The sequence below is a fragment of the Acomys russatus genome, chromosome 10, assembly GCF_903995435.1.
Source record: "Acomys russatus chromosome 10, mAcoRus1.1, whole genome shotgun sequence".
NCBI lineage: Eukaryota > Metazoa > Chordata > Mammalia > Rodentia > Muridae > Acomys > Acomys russatus.
In genome coordinates, this window is record NC_067146.1 from 17,563,996 (window position 1) to 17,580,405 (window position 16,410).

At 45.0% G+C, this 16,410-nt stretch overlaps 1 protein-coding gene across 1 annotated transcript; it reads right to left on the reverse strand.

Annotated features, from left to right (window-relative positions):
- Window positions 1–2,547: 2,547 nt before the first annotated feature.
- Lmod2 (leiomodin 2) lies at window positions 2,548–10,929 on the reverse strand. Its single transcript, XM_051151856.1, has 3 exons — window positions 10,507–10,929; window positions 3,634–4,989; window positions 2,548–3,114 (listed from the first exon to the last, which is right to left on the reverse strand). Exons 1-3 carry the CDS (start codon window positions 10,777–10,779, stop codon window positions 3,088–3,090), a joined length of 1,656 nt encoding a protein of 551 aa, XP_051007813.1. The 5' UTR covers window positions 10,780–10,929; the 3' UTR covers window positions 2,548–3,087.
- Between the last annotated feature and the right edge of the window lie 5,481 nt (window positions 10,930–16,410).

Below are 16,410 nucleotides of genomic sequence, written 5' to 3' on the forward strand. Positions count from 1 at the left end.
AACTTGAGGAATTTAAGCGCGTCAATATCGATGTCGGCGCCATTTCTGAGTTTCAGAGCAATCTTCAGCCTTTCATACCATGTTATTTGGTGATTAACAGAAATAAAAGTCTATCTTAAGCATTGAGACCCTCACAGAAAGAAGAGACTGTTAACTTTACTACCCCACCCCAACCCCCACCCCCACAGCACCTGAAAGGCCTATTCACAAAGGAAGTCCTTAAGAAGTCTTTACGAGAACATACTGACTTACTCTGGTCTTTGAGGCATCTCTGTAGACATGGCCCTTTTCGTAGTTGCATATATCCTAAAATTTTTCGTTCAATTGAAGTTAAAAAGGCTATAGCGATTAAGACAGGGATAAGGAGTGTTATAATATTAATTAGGGGCACTATTAGGAAGAGGACTTGAACCTCTGGGGGTTCCTCCTGCCTCCTCTCTCTCCTTGCTAGTAAAGATCTCAGGGGAGGTGCTAAGTCAAGATCTTGCTGACCTAGAGTTATTAAACACCTACGGCCACGGAGCGCTGCTTGAGAGGCAGAGTAGGACTTGGAGTTTGGGGCCATATTTCAAATCAGGATTAGATGTATTTTCAGAGATCAGTGTGCACACATAAATCACCTAAACCCTTCATCTGGTCTTGGGCAGTCTTTCCCTCAGTGAGCGGATTGCTTTTTATAGATGATGAACTAATTAGGTTTCATACCAGCTTTGTGAGTTTTCAGGCTGTTGTGTGATGTTGTCCTAACGCTCAGCCTGGACCCTGATGGAACATGTTCTACAACTGTTTTTCATTACTAATGTGCTCACTGGATACTTGACTACCATACTTGGCTTTTTTGTTTTTGTTTTTTTTTTTTTTGAGACAGGATTTCTCTGTGTAGCCTTGGCTGTCCTCGGACTCACAGTCTAGACCAGGCTGGCCTTGAACTCCAATCTGCCTGCCTCTGCCTCCCAAGTGCTGTGGTTAAAGGCATGTGCCACCTCCGTGCAGCCATTTGTCTTTATTCTGAACTTTGATGCTGAGCCATGAGCGTCCCTGTCTATATTCTGCTTTTGTGACAGTCCTTGTAAGTCACTCTGCACCCTCCTAAGGTTCACAGAGACCTAGCAAGGCAGCCTTTTGCAATGCAGAGAGGAAACGTGTCTTCTAGACTCCTGCTTCTGGGGAGAAGAGTTATCCAGCCTTCAGAGTGTCAGTACCTTCTGGCAATACAAACACTATCAGCTCTCCACGTCTCCTTTAGGGAGTCCTGTGTGTGGTCTTGCTAGTTAAATGGTTAATTAGGACCCTTTCCTCTTGTCCCTCTCACTCCTCACCTTAGATGCACTAGAGCCTGTCTCTGCAAGCAAAGGTCAGGAAAAACAAAGGTCTGGTTTTTCTCTTCTGAACTTATATGCACAGCAACACAAACATACACACACCTTTAACCTTAAATAAAACATGATTTTGCACACTAGTAGAAAGGGTAAAAATAGTGAAGCCACCAGTAGAGGGAACAGCAGTTTGCACGGAGCGTCTGGGAGTGAGGACCATCAGGAGGCTAGCCTCTGCGTGGAAGCAGTGAGGAGCAGCGTGCAGGAGCCCACGCTCTGCGGTCGGTCGGCGATGCCCCGCTTCACACCTCTGCTCCTGTTTCTCGCCTATCAGACGGGGACAGCACCTCTTAAAGCTGTGAAATGTCCACGTAAAATAACTTAGTTCAGAAAATGACCTTCATCTACTGCCTTCTAATCTGAGTCCCACGCACTGGCAAAGTGCATAGCCTCTGGAAAATTCTGATTCCAGCTGTTCCTGCTAAGAGAACACCTCAAACAGAAGTAATCCTAACAATTGCTGGAGATGTTCTTAAGCACAGCACAATCCTCTTGATTGGAAAGAGTTAAAAGCTCTGCCCATGATGGGCAAAACATGATTGACCAGATGTCTCGGAGAACCTGCCGGACACTAGTGACACCGCAAGTCAGAGTTAATTTGAGGATCAGGAGAATGGAGGGCAGGAGAGCCAGGAAGCGTGTTTCTCTTCACTGGATTCAGATGCCTCTTGAGTGATAAGGGGAGAGGTGGGATTGTGAACACATGAGCCTAGGACAGCGTACTTCTGTGGATGTTACCATCACTCACATTTGTCTTGGGCATGAAAAGAAGTGAAAGAAGCAAAGGAAGGATATAGGAGGAAAGAAAGGAAGAGATGGGATGGGGGAAGGAAAGGAAGGGAGAAAGCAAAGGCTAGGAGGGAGAGCAAGAAACAGGTAAGAATAAGAAGCCGGGATGTCCTAGAGGAGCGCCCAGGGGACAGCGGCCACTTCTTCATCAACCACACCCGGACACCGTCTTTACCTTCCAGTGTGGCCTGAGCATTCTTTTTTTTTTCCAACTACAAAACTTCCTGGCATCCCACATTGTCCTCTCCTGAAAATCTTGATTAGCAACATGATTAGACTTCTGGCTGTCCATTGGATTTAGGAAAACGCAGGAGTTGGTGCTGCCATCTGGTTTGCATATCAGTGAAGCCAGGGAGATGGCCACATGGGAATCTGTTCCCAAACCTGTCCCAGACTTCCCAAACAGCCTCTTTAATTTAATCTTGCAGAGAGAGATTTGGCCAGACTTTCTTGGGTATGAAGAAAGCAAGCAAATGCTAAGGGCATGAACCCTTTTGGTGTGAGAACATAATGACTTTAATATTTAGCAATATTACACATACCCAGCAGATGTAATAACTCACAGAAAAATATTAGTTTCTCTTTAAAAAAGAAAAAAGAACCTTAAGGTTATTTGGATTACAAAAATAATACCACATTTCTTTAAGTGATTCAAGCTCAGTAATTGAGACACCAGAGATGCAAAGAGATCTTGCGAGGCTTCTGCCCATATGAATCTCACGACATAAAAAAAAGAAGTTTATTTTCATATTTACAGAAGAAATATGCTGATTGCTTCTTAAAATTCCCATTGGAATTTCATAGTGATACTATCTTTGAAGTGGGGGAATATTTCAAATTAAAGAAGGCAGTTCGGAAGCAGCTCACGATGCACCTCAGGTCACACCACTAAACAGTTCCAGGTCCTCTTCTACAAGGCGTTCTATCTCAGGGCATCAGGAACTTCCACCTACAAAGACAGGGAATTGCCTTTCAGTGACGCGGCTGGCATGTTAAAGTACGTCACCGTCATCATCACCAGCCCCTATCGGGTTGCCATTAGCAGCATCCCCTAAGAAGAACATGAACGTAGGTTATGAGCACCGTGTGGCATCCACGTTGCCTATTTGGTGGTGAATCACTTTCAGTTCTGTGGTGAAAATTCTGACAAGTGATGTATTCCTTTAGACTGCAGATAACACACCCTGTGTTGCTTTTTAATTACGGAAAGCTGAATGTTTATATGTTGGAGTATCGTAAAACGATCCTGGCTGAGGCAATAAGTGCAAATGTACTGACCCAACTGGGAATGGGTTTGTTCACCTCAGTGTAACCACCCCTAATGCTTATACTTGGCATGCTTCCTGTCACATGCACAAATATTTACAAGATTAGTAGGAATTTGGAGAGGCAACTTTGATGGCCGCCATCAATGGAGGCTGACTCACTGAATAAGTGTGACCTTACAGTCTGGCCTGTGGTGACTTACCCTCCGTAGCTGTCTTATGCTGCTCCCCCGAATGGCTTCCATGAGGTTCTCATGCGCTGACCTCTGTGGGGTGGAGGGCCGGGAGCTGTCCTCCATTTTCTTCTCTTGCACTGACCTCAGAGAATTCTTTATTTCCTTTAGGATATTGTTTGGCTGTTTCTTAACCTTTTTCCCTTTTTTCTTTCGCTGTCCGTTTTGTAGAGCCCGCTGGGCACTTTCCTGTTGTTTAATGACTTCTGCAATGTTTCTGGTGATGAGCTTTTTCTCCGGGAGTGGAGGAGCAGGGGGAGGAGGAGGAGGAGGCAGCAGATGGGGAGGAAGAGGGGGAGGGGGTGGGGGCGGGGCCACAGGAGATGGAGGTCGGCTCCTCGCAGTGTGGACTTTCTTGGAGACTTTGGGTGACGACCAGGGAGATTGCCTCGGGGACGCGTATGGAGAAGAACCAGGCGTCCCTCTTTGCCAGACTTTGGTCCTAAGCGTAGCTCCTCCATCATACCCCTCTTGCTGTTTTTGCTCCTGCATGCGTTTTTGCCTCTGTTTATCCATATTCCTTGTTAAGATACTCGTCATACTCATTCTTGGTCCTGGGAGCTCAAAATGGTAGCCCAGCCGCAGCAGCGTGGTGTTCTCCTTGAGCAGCTTGACAATCTCCATCTCCACCTGGGAGCCCATGATGTGCCTCTGGTTGTGGAAGCGCAGCTCCGTGAGCACTGTGTTGTGCTGCAGGGCTCTCATGATGGCCAGGATCCCCTTGCCCGTGATGAAGTTGGACTCCACGTTCACACTGGTGATGTGCTCGTTGGCCTTGAGCATCTCTGCAATGGCAGTCGCGGCAGCGTCGTCAGCACGCGTGTTGGCCAGGCTGAACGTCTTCACTACGGTGTTCTCCTTGAGAGCCTCGGCAAACCGAGACAGGGTCTGGGTGGTGATGTTCTCGATGTTGTTCAGATTAACTTCTGTGGTGTCGGGGTCATTGCTTCTAATCTTTTCCAGAGCATCCTCAATAACAGTGGGATTTCCACAAGGGTGAATGGCGGCGGCTGGCGACTCTGTGTTCCTATGTGTCCCTCCGCTGTTGCCATTGCTCAAATTTATATTTTCTATTTGGCTTTTAAATGTCTTTGGCTTTGAGTTATCAGAATTAACATTGTTGTAACTTACAGTTCCATTCATATGCTTTGTAGCTTCAGATGTAGTTTCCTCTTCCTCACTGTCCTCTTCCTCCTCCTCTTGAGATCCCTGTTCTTCCTCCTCCTCCTCCTCTTCCTCCTCTGTACACACTTCCTCAGAGACTTCACTGTTGCTCTCAGTAAAGATTAGCTCTTCCTCACTCTCTTCCTTGTCTTCGTCTGCAACCTAAGGAGTGTAGTGACATCATTATGGTTTTTACCTGAAGCACATTTATCAGTGTACAAAAGTAAGTAACACATGAGCAGGGCATGGTAGCGCACACCTGTAATCCCAGCACTCGGGAGACAGAGGCAGGTGGATCACTGTGAGTTCGAGGCCAGCCTGGTCTACAAAGTGAATCCACGACATCCAAGGCTACACAGAGAAACCCTGACTCAAAATAAATAACCAGTAATAAATAAATAAAAGTAACACATGTACCACAGAGGTCTATCGTGAACACAACTCACAAGCCCTTGTTTCTGACTCTCTAGTTCAAGTGACCAAAGCCAACATTTTGTTACATGACTACTAGCAGTTTTTCTGTAAGCATTTGTCTTCTACCAAATTTATTGAATAAAATATATGCGATCATTTTTCTAGTTTGAACACGTAAGTCAGAGTGTCAGCTTTGGGAAATGCTGGATAAATTTTTCAACATTGTAGGCCTAGCAGGATGTCTCGACAGATAAAGGTGCTAATGGCATAAGCCCGATGGAGTCCAATCCCTCAGTCCGACAAACAGGTAAAAGGAAAGAACTAACTGCTCAAAGTTACCCTTTGACCTCTGTATGAGCCCTCATAAATAAAATAAAATAAAACAAGAAAATTTTATCATGTTGACTTCTTGACTCATTTTGTTTGCAAATCCATGCCTCTTTCTAGAATCCATGTACCAATCTTTCCTATTTCTTCAAGCCAAATACGTACAACAAAAAATAAACAATATGCCAGTGAATTCCTTTTTCTTAATGCTCAAAATTTAACCAGGCCTGTTGGTACACACTTGCTATCCTGGCTAATTGGAAAGTTGAGAAAGAGGGTTCAAGGCTTGTCTAGGATAGAGAGTTCGAGGTCAGCCTAGACAACTTAGACTCTATCAAAGAGCAGAGCCAGCGCTGGGGACACAGCTGAGCAACAGAGTTTTAAGTCAATTTTAGATGTGGCCAAGCCAAGTGCCCTCTGTCCTGTTTGTCTCCACGTAGAGAACCAGGTTCGGTTTGCTGCTCTGGCATTTGTTGTAGGATGACACCCAACACAAGAATGTGGAAACTGCACAGTCCCAGAGAGCTGCCGACCAGAGCAGATCAAAACGTGCCTTCCGGAAAAACAACAAACAGAACCGCCAGGGAAGCCATGGTAAAGTGCCATGGCCTGCAGAACGGCAACCTCCCTAGATGCCAACCAGCGGTGCGCGTTAGCAGACAGTGGTAGAGACGCTCGCTGCAAGTCCTGCCCAGTCCAGCGCCTTAAACTTATTTACCATGCACCCACTGCAAAAAGGCTTTCAGGTAAATGGAATTCGAAGCCAGGCTTTTAATCCCAGCACTCAGGGAGGCAGAGGCAGGTGGATCTCTGTGAGTTCAAGGCCAGCCTGGCCTAAAAATGGAGTCCAGGACAGCCAAGGCTGCACAGAGAAACCCTGTCTAAAAAAAAAACAAAAACAAAACAAAACAAAACAAAACAAAAAACTAAAAAACAACAGAACAAAATGAGACTTGATTCTACATTTGTCACTTCTGTTCACTAGTCCCTCTGCTCAGACTTCCAAAAGACTGCTTTCTCATCTCCATCTTAATCTCCATGTTATCTTTTATTAGAAAAGGTCTTAGAAGCTCTGCGTGTGTCTGATTTTCCTTTCTCTCTTGTGAGCCTTTCTCACTGTCTTTTTTGAGGTCCCGTGGATGCTGCTGCCCCCACAGCCTGAATTCTTTCCTCTGCATTAGAAGCACTTTTTTTTTTTTTTTTTAAACTTCAAGGGGTGTTGTCTGTGGCGTGTGGACAGATGGAACTTTGGAAAACACTATGTTGGGCTCCAGGTTTGTCTGCCCAGTTGCTGTCACAAAATAGTCTTCACTTGTTTGGAGTGGCAGGCACCAAGTGATGGCCTGGGAAAGGGTCACCCTCTCCTGGGGTGACCTGCCCAGTCTCAGTTTACTTGATGTATTAGGAGAGGAAGGTAGAGTGTGTGTGTGTGTGTGTGTGTGTGTGTGTCTGTCTGTCTGTCTGTCTGCCTGCCTGTTTGTCTGGCAAAGGGTTGGTGGAGGGACGGGAGTTATAACTCAATTTTACAAAACAGCCTGCAAAGAGATAAATAGATCAGCAAGACAGAGTTCTGACACCCCCACCCCAAGGCCCTCTGCTTTGTGTAAGTTCTTATAAGTGGAGTTCCCATCAGCTACCTGAGAGTGTGTACTAGCCTGCCTCCAAATCCAGGGTATACTGCCTTTTATATAGCCATGGAATCTCATCTCCTATAGTGTATGAAGATCTTCAGGATCTCTCTGCAAAGCCTGTTCCCCTTCAAAATACATCTGTGACACCTGACAATGCCTTTTCCTGGCGGCCTTCTTTAGCACTTCCTGACTTTGTCCCTGAGATGCTGTCCGATGACACTTCTCCCAAGAAGCTACTGCTCTTCGCCTTAACTGCTGGTTTGCCATTTTCTCAATAACTATACAATGGGTGTTGGCCTGCATCTGTTTTTTCCACCTAGCACAGCGCTTAGCACGTTATAGAGGCTCAGGAAACACTATTGACTGGATAGATACTCTAAACTGACAGTGGTTCACAGCATCTTAGTGAGGACAATATCTAGAGGAAAATACTGATAAGGCCGACCAAGTGTCCCGGGATGTTTGCCTGAGTCTGGGTGGCTTACCAGGATGCAAGAATTTTCTAAAGGAGTCCAGGACAATCTAAGATTGTTGGCCACCTCAAGAGGGGAACACACGGAAGAAAGATCACAGCAGGGGTGAGGAGGAAGGTAGGACGATCCCCGGGACAATCCCTTCTCCTTTATGAATCAGTCCTATGCCGGAGAGGGGGTAGGCAATGCTTCCTATACCGGCTGGTTTGGAGTTAGGGCCGATCCTTTGGGGACTGGAGGTGGAAAGGTGTGCACAGAGGGTGAGGTGGGAGGCACTAAGCAGACAGAAGGCAAATGCTTGTGACTAGGGAGAGTAAATAGAGCAACAACTAGCCTCTTCCACCTCTGCAACACCATCGCATCTAAGAGGAAACAAGAGGCTTGGCTTTCAGGCCCTGGCCTGGTCTGTAGATAAATCACTACACCTTTCTGGGTCTCAAGGGATTGAGGGATTCTTATAGTTCTAATGTTAACATGTGCCCTCATCGACGGGTGGAGCTCATAGGCCACAGCTGGCTGGGCCCTATCCCAAGAGTTTCTCATCTGCAGACATTGGGGAGGCTTAGCGTGTGTGCTTTCTGAAGTACCAGGTGACGCTCATCCTGCTGGCCAGGCACCTGCAAGTCTGAGAAACGGCCTTTGTGCCGAGCATCTCCAGCTTCAATTCCAGCTTGACTGGCAAGCTGCTATCCTCACATAATTTCCTTAGTTCTCCTAGTCTCAGCTCCCAAGTGACGAAAGGTAAGATGAAATGAGATAATGTGAGAAAAGTCATTGGCACCTGTGCCTTAGATAGACCCAGCAGCTATTCTAGTAAGGAGAACTGGACTAGTAAGGAGAACATGTCCAGGATACCTAGAGCTGAGACAGTACACACTGTGTCAACCTGAATGGACAGAGAGGGGGAAAAAAAAGGCTGTCACTCACAAGGTGCTACATGGAATATTCTAAAACCTTCACAAAGCCAGTAGCCTGGCCCCACCACCACCCTCATCCAGCCCCAAGCTCCTCCTCATGGGACCGCTCTGTGCCATTATCACTGAGACAGCACCTGCTCCCCTCTCCCTTTGTCTGCTTGGGAGTCTTCCCCAATAGTAACACTGGATTTACTCCCTCTGTCAGCCGCTGCTGCTCAGCAGCACCCTTGTGACCCCAGAGGCAGCTGGCTGGGACAATGACGTGGGAGAAAAGTTAACCAGACGAGAAGGGAATCAAAGTTGCTAAAGAAGGCAGCCACTCTAATTGGACCGATAAGCTCCTGGCAGGGTCAGCAAAGCCTTTGGCAGCGGGAGGTGGGGTTCCGCAACAGCTGACAACGGGCTTTGCCCTTTGGTCCCCTCTGCTATCATAACATTATGACATTAAAATGCCTTTGCCCTGTTACTGTTGCAGGGGCCTCTATGTCCTGGCTTCTTACAGACAGTCGTGTCCTTATTTTGAAGAAAATTCTTTAGTAAGATGTGATTCAATTCCGTCAGACTTCCGACTCTCATTTCCACTCCAAACCCAAAACCAAGCAAAGCAAATCCAACTCTTAAGTTGATGGCCATGCAAGAAGTGGCCAGCTCAAATCTTGACTGGTCACGGGTGTCCTCTCCTCATCTCCTTTCTAGTTCCTCACTTCTGCAGCCATAGTGTCCTTGAAGGATCCTGGCTTGGCCCCAGTGGCCCTTCCCGAAATGACTGACATGGACAAGGCTCACACATGTCTTGCTACGAATGTGGTGCAGGCAGCTATCACCAACATCGCCACAGCACCCAGATTAGTGTTGTAGAAAGCTGGCCACCCCGAGTCTTCCTGATTATAAGTGATTTGAGCAGAGCTCATGGGATTCTAAACAGCTGTTCCCAGCCTGTTTTCTTCCGTGAACTCGGGGTTTCTTTCCTATACTAACATTCTACAGCTGTAACGGCTTTCCCAGAGAAAAGTCTTCTGAACTTCCTTTCAGTGATGACTCATTAGGAAATTCAAAATGACTCTTCCTTGGGCAGCACACAAAGGCTTCCTAGATCCGAGTTCTGCAGTACAAGTGTGTTTCCTAGCTTCAGAATTCCCAACAAGAGGTAGGAGGATTCTCAGAGATGGATCTGCAAATGCGGGCTTAGCTGGATCCTTGGTGGGTTTTATCGTTTAGGATTCTATGCGGAAGCACGCATTTTCTTTGGGGGAAACTCTAGAACTCGTTAAAAATAAATCTCAAAGAGAGGGAGCTCTTGACTCACAAAGGAAACAAGAGATTGAACTCCCTGACTAGACAGAAGGAAAGAGGACCCTGAAGAAATGTTTGGCTGCAACAACTCAAGGGCCCTTGAAGCTCATGGCCACACTCTTCCTGCAGCCCTGGGTGTGTGGGCATTGGAAACATGAAACCAATTTTACTGCTGCCATTATTGCCATCAAAGAATCAGGGACTAAATGTATTTAGCTGAAGGGGGAAAAGAGAGAGAGAGAGAGAGAGAGAGAGAGAGAGAGAGAGAGAGATGTATCAGGATCATGCTATGCAACATCAATTTGAGAATTTGATAGCCCATTCAAACCCAAACTCTGGTTGTGAAACATTTTCCTCTCCAGGTTCCCATCTTAATAAAAACAAAAACAAAACCACCCTCATGGAGATGTTTCTTTCTTTCTTTCTTTCCTTACAAAACTGGTGAGCCTATCTTGGCCTGGGAAATATTTCAATTGGGTACAATATTTCAATGGATACAGTTGGGTTATAAGACAATCAAAAGCGATGAAGCTTGAAATCTACAGAAAAGAGGGGTGCAGACATTGGAGTTGGGGTGGGGATAAGGATGCTGGGCACAGTTGGGGCACAGTCCTCAGAGCCTACCTTTCCACATTCCCCGAGGCGTTCCTTCTCAAGAAGTTTCTGAGACTCCTTTTCCCAATAAGCCATCAGCGCCTCTCTGCTGAAGTTCCCTGTGGGGGTTTTCTCCGTCAGACTCTTTTGCCTTAGCCCCACAGGGAGATTTCGGTCAGGTTCAATGTCTTCCAGCTCTCTCTCCAGCTCCTTCAACTCCTCAGCTGACAGGGAGGCCAGAAGTTCATCCTCATCAATCGATTCATATTTACTAAGTCCCCTTCTGTAGCCGAAGGTAGACATGGTCCCGGCCTTGTCACACACTCCAAGAGCTTGAAGAGCCAGGCATTAAAGGCAAGCCGAGGCAGACAGGGAGGGAGGCAAGCGTACGGCTGGTCGGCAGCTGCTGTGAGGAGTGGCCCTGGGAGCCTTTTAAGAGTGGTGATGCAGGCCTGTGACAATGTGGAGAGGGTGAAAGCATGGGCTGTTTTAAGCATCAGACGTCAGCTAGACATTTGAACACAAAGAATGTCACATCGGTGGTGGATGGAGGTCTCAGAACCAGCGGGGATTATTCTCACAGTGGCCAGAGCCATATTTAGCCGAGCCAGATAGCTGGTGAGGACAGGCAGAGTGTTTCAGATAGGAGGCAACATGGTTCTCCCAAATTTGTGTTCAAACAAAGGAAAGCAAGCTTTGTTTTGAAAATGTCTTGCCACACAGACACTGGGGCTGTGAGTGGACTCTTTCATTATGAATTTAGAGGTTGAGAAACAACCCCTCAATATCTGTGGGTAGTTAGTGTGGTTCTTCTGTGAACATATCCTGGGTGATATGATGGGGACAGGAGCTCTGATAAGAACAAGATTTTATAATTTACTGTTCTTTGTAGTACATTGCCACACAACTCCCTAGCTGTCTGTGCTTTGGACTAACAGTTCAGCCCTCACAGATTTTGGCAGTCAAGATTGAGAGATTAAGTGTTGAAGGCTGCATGCTGGAAGAGTGCAAGGAGTCTTCCCCCACGTCACCAGATGGCTGCCTTCTTCCTGTATGTGAGTAGAAACCTGGTTATTACAATTCTTTTGAGACTGCCACTGCGACAGTCCAACGCTAAGCACGCTGCATGTTTTATATTATTTAATCCTATAATCTTATGAGGAGTATTATCATTGCTCATATCTGACAAGCACAGGCCCCTGACAGGTTAAGTAACTAGCCTGGAAAAACCAAGCCAAGAAATAGAAGATCTGTAATTTTAAGCCATGTGGCTTCTGAGCTGAAAATTAGAAAGACATTAATTTTTGTTTTGGTTTGGTTTTTTGAGACAGGGTTTCTCTCTGTGTGTAGCCTTGGCTATCCTGGAACTCATTTTGTAGACCAGGCTGGCCTCAAACTCACAGAGATCTGCTTGTCTCTGCCTCCCAAAGTGCTGGGATCATAGAAGTGTGCCATTCTGTGCCTGACAAGATATTAATTTTCAGTTATACATATGCATCCATTCTTGTGAAGTTGTTTTAATATTTATGGAGTTTGTAGAATTTCATACTAATTTTAGAATGCAGATATATAAAAGTGTAGTAATCTCAATACATGCACAGCATTATAGCCGTGCATTCAGCTGCTGGACTATTTGGGTTATTTCTAGGCTCAGGCTATGCATGAAGCTGCTGCAAGCACTTACCTGAAATACTTTGAATTCTCACACAGTTTTTACGGCTCTGTGTAGAAACAATAGGTTACAGGGCAAACTCACTTTTGATGAAATTTGCAACATATTCTAAAATGGCTCACCTGTACCTTCCCAACAGTGGCATGTGCTCCAGATTCCTTAACAGCGCCTGTTTTGTTGTTTGTTTCCCTGCTCACAGCCATTTTATTTGTTTATTTATTTTTCCTCACAGCCATTTTAATAAGAACAAGATGGTGCTCTTCGGTTCTCTGGTTACTAATGATGTTGAGTTTCATGTGTTTATGGCCTTAGGGAAAATATCCAAGTTTTGTGCTTATTGAATTTTTTAACCGAGTTATGAGTTGGCTGCATATTTGAGAAACAAATACTTCAATGAGACAAATGATTTATATATTTTTTCTCTTATTCTTTGGTTTGTCTTTTAGTGTTTTTAGAGGAGTGATTTTTAAAAGTTTTTTTGATGAGGTTCACCTTATTATTTCTTATTCTGCTGGTTGTTTCTTGGTGTCTGTATTAAAAAGCAATTTCCTAATCCCAGGCTATAGAGATTCACTCCGGTGTTTTGCTCAAAAGTTTATAAGATTTTGCTTTTTAGGTTTAGGCTTATGGCTCATTTTGACTAACTTTTTGTACATGTGGAAAGTAAGGTTTTCACTTCCTATATACAGATATCTACTCTTAACACTATTTGTCAAGAAGATGTTCTTTTCTGGAAAACTACTTGGCATCTTTGTGGAAAAGTAACTGACATTGGTGTAAGGATAGACGTCTGGAAGATTCTGGTATGTTGGTGTCTGTCTGTCTGTCTGCCATAATTCTGTAATCTCACTTCCTATAGCTTTGTAGCGCAGCTGCAGCTAGGGAGTGTGGGTTATCTTGTTTCACTCTCTTGCATGAATAGTTCAGCTAAATGTGTTTTAACTCAGTGTTCTACCTTCAGAATCAAACCCTTTCCAGAAACGACATCCAGAGAGAGAATAATGAAACTATAAATGATTAATTAATTTTTTAAAATTACATTTGTGTTTTGAAGCTACAGACTATGTGTTCCTATTCCTGAGGCTCAGTGTGCCTGTGGTTTATTAACATGTCGAGCGATGAGCAAGTTGGGCATTAGCATCACTGGGTTTGGTTTGGTTGTGATCTTGAGACAGTAGTATATGCTTTTGTGGAACACATGGTAGTTTGTTAAGTAAAGGATAGATTTGAGTTTTGGTAGTGACATTGAGCTATGATAGGTATCTAAATCTGATAAGTGAAATGAGTTACTTGGTTTAACAATGACATTTTACGTAAAAACAGTCACAAGTGTGCTTTTTAAAAAGTGCTTTTAAGAGAAGAAAATGTGTATACATTGTAGCACAAACTGGTTTTGTTTCTTTGCTTGTTGTGTTCTATTTCAATATATTATACACATGGTGGAGTTTATTATGACATTCTCTCTCTCTCTCTCTCTTTTTTTAAATATAGTTGTGAGCCACCATGTGGTACCGGGAACTGAACCTAGGTCCTTTGCAAGAGCAGTGAGTGCTCTTAACCACTGAGCCATCTCTCCAGCCCCCAGTTTAACATTTTCATCTATGTATATACTATGCTTTGTTTGTATTCTTCTCTCCCCTGACCACTAGTGTAGGCATAAGGTTATTGTGTGATTCAGATGCTGATTTCTGTGCTTCCCCATATCTGGTTGTAATTCTTGTTCTGAGAATCTCTTGTCTCACCTGCTCCCCAGTCATTCCCAGCCACTGCCCGCTGCCGGTAAAGCAGTTTACAGTCACTGAGCAGGAGAGAGAATAGGGCTGTACTTCCTGCCAGCCAGAGGAGGAGGAGTTAGAAAAAGAAATGGGGAAATGAGCTATGGGAGGGCTCAAGGTGACATCAGGAGAGGAGCTGGATCAAGGAAGCTACAAAGTGCGGGTATCTCTGGGATGTAAGCTGGGAGGAAACCAGATTAGCTTAGAGGGTGAGGAATAGAGTGATAACTGCTCAGTTATTGTGTTGTGAAGTTTATTATTAAATAAAAAATATGATAGAGTCTCAATTATTTTAATGCAAGCTGGGTTAAGATAGAAACTGAGAAACAAACACAGTTTTATTTAAAAAAAAAAAACTTTTAACACACCAGTCCCCTCCTCTTTACAAATATTCCTTCTACGCTTTTCTTTGTTTTTCAGTGTGAACTCCTCACATAAAGGGTAGTAACAGTGCTCTTCTGAGTATCCCTGTGCATAGACCTACCTCCACCTAACAACACAGAAGGGTAAAGCCCCTCATGGAAGGACTATTTTGATGATGGTTTCTGTACTATTGATGACTACTATTTAGAGGTATTAAAATGCTGTATAATTTATTTGTCTCTCTACTTTAAGCTCAGCTTTCAGGGAATACTTCAGGAACCGTTCATATTTCAAAATGTTGGTACAGACATGTCTAACAGCTCAAGATATGCATTATGTGAATTTAATTTTAAATTATACTTACTATTTGTGTTATATGACATAAAATATCTGTTTACTAACTAAGACCCATTTCTATGTAGACAGCACTGAATTTCAGTAAGTGCAGGGGAATCCCGTAAGTCCAAGACGGACACCAATGTGTCATCCTGCTCAGCTAAAATCTTTTGAGGTGAAGGACAGCCTGTGAAAACACCCGTACAGTCTCTGAGGGTCTCAAACTGCCTCAAACCAGCCTCTTGTTTTTTCTCTCTTTGCAGCTTCTTCACCCCAGTGTTCGGCTCACACGTCCTCAGGCACCGCTCGCTAGGGCCTGGGTGCTCCAGCTGCTCCTCGCACAGGGTCGCGGTGTGCAGCCGAGGTCTTGGCCCTCTGCTCTAACGGCCTCCGAATCCCTGCTCTAATTTTGGCAACCCCTTTGTCTCAAACTTGAGGCTACGCTGTTTTCATTCTCTTGCCTGGAGATAGCACTGGACAAAGTCTCTTTCACGTTTTGCTTGTTGCCCGCGCCTTTGCCTCTGGTCTCCATCTTCCACAGGGACCTTTTAAGCCAGAGGGACCTTTTAAGAACACGAGTCTCAGCCGGGCGTGGTGGCGCACGCCTTTAATCCCAGCACTTGGGAGGCAGAGGCAGAAGGATCGCTGTGAGTTCGAGGCCAGCCTGGTCTACAAAGCGAGTCCAGAATAGCCTGGACTGTTACACAGAGAAACCCTGTTTCGAAAAACGAACCAACCAAACAAACAAAAATAAAACAAAACAAAAAAAGAATGCGAAGCTCACCAGGTCGTTCTCTACCTAAAACCCCTGAGTGCCTTCCACTGTTCTTCAGACAGAACCTTTAGCCAGGTGTGCTGCTCACCTTTCCTGCCTCACTTGGATCACTTGTGCCACGCTGGGGTGACCTTGAGCCACTCTGGGCTGCTCTGCTTTTTAAGCACTGCACCGCTCCCCTCTGCCTTTGCCTCTTGAGCTGCACGCAGGCCCATGTGTGCGGGGAGGCGTAAGGCCAGGTGAATTCTCTCTGTCCCACAAAGTGGTTCCTAGGCGCATTGCACTTGGGGGTTCCTTGTTTTAATTGGGTTTTAGCAGAGAGAATGCTTCTCTGAAGGCAGGAATGGTGTCCGGCTGTCTCCGAGGCTTTGCACAGTTATTAAGTGTTCAGGGAGTATTTTTAAACAAGCACCACAAAGCAGTGGGACAGGAGTGATTTGTCATGAAAGGGAAAATGGATTTTTAGAAATGACAGAAATCATGACAATTACTAGATGCGAGATGACTCAAGGTTTTTTGTTTTTTTCTGAACTATTTTTTGTTGAACTGTGATCAAAGCCAAGGCTTCTTGCACGCTAGACAGACAAACGCTGCTGCGCTGAGCTGCATCCCAGCCCTAGGCTCTGCTTGTTTGCCAGAGCTGCCTTCAGAGGAAGCTTTCCCACTCACAGCACAGTGACCACCTGCCCACCACACACCACAAGCTGTGCTTTTGGCTCACTGTTCCTTCATCTGTGTGTCATTCGCAGCTAAGAATCAGCCCAACTGACCAGGAGGCAGTCTGACCTCAGGACAATAGTTTTTGTTCATTTCGTGAATGCCTTATTATTTATTTATTTATTTATCGATTTATTAACTTAGATAATGTGCTTATTTATTTTTAATGATACTGTAAATTCTATCTATTGTGATACTGTGAATTCTACCTATGTATCTATGTATCTATCTATCATGATACTGTGAATTGAGGCCCAGGACCCTGTTCATCGAGAACCACCCTACCCCAGAGCTAC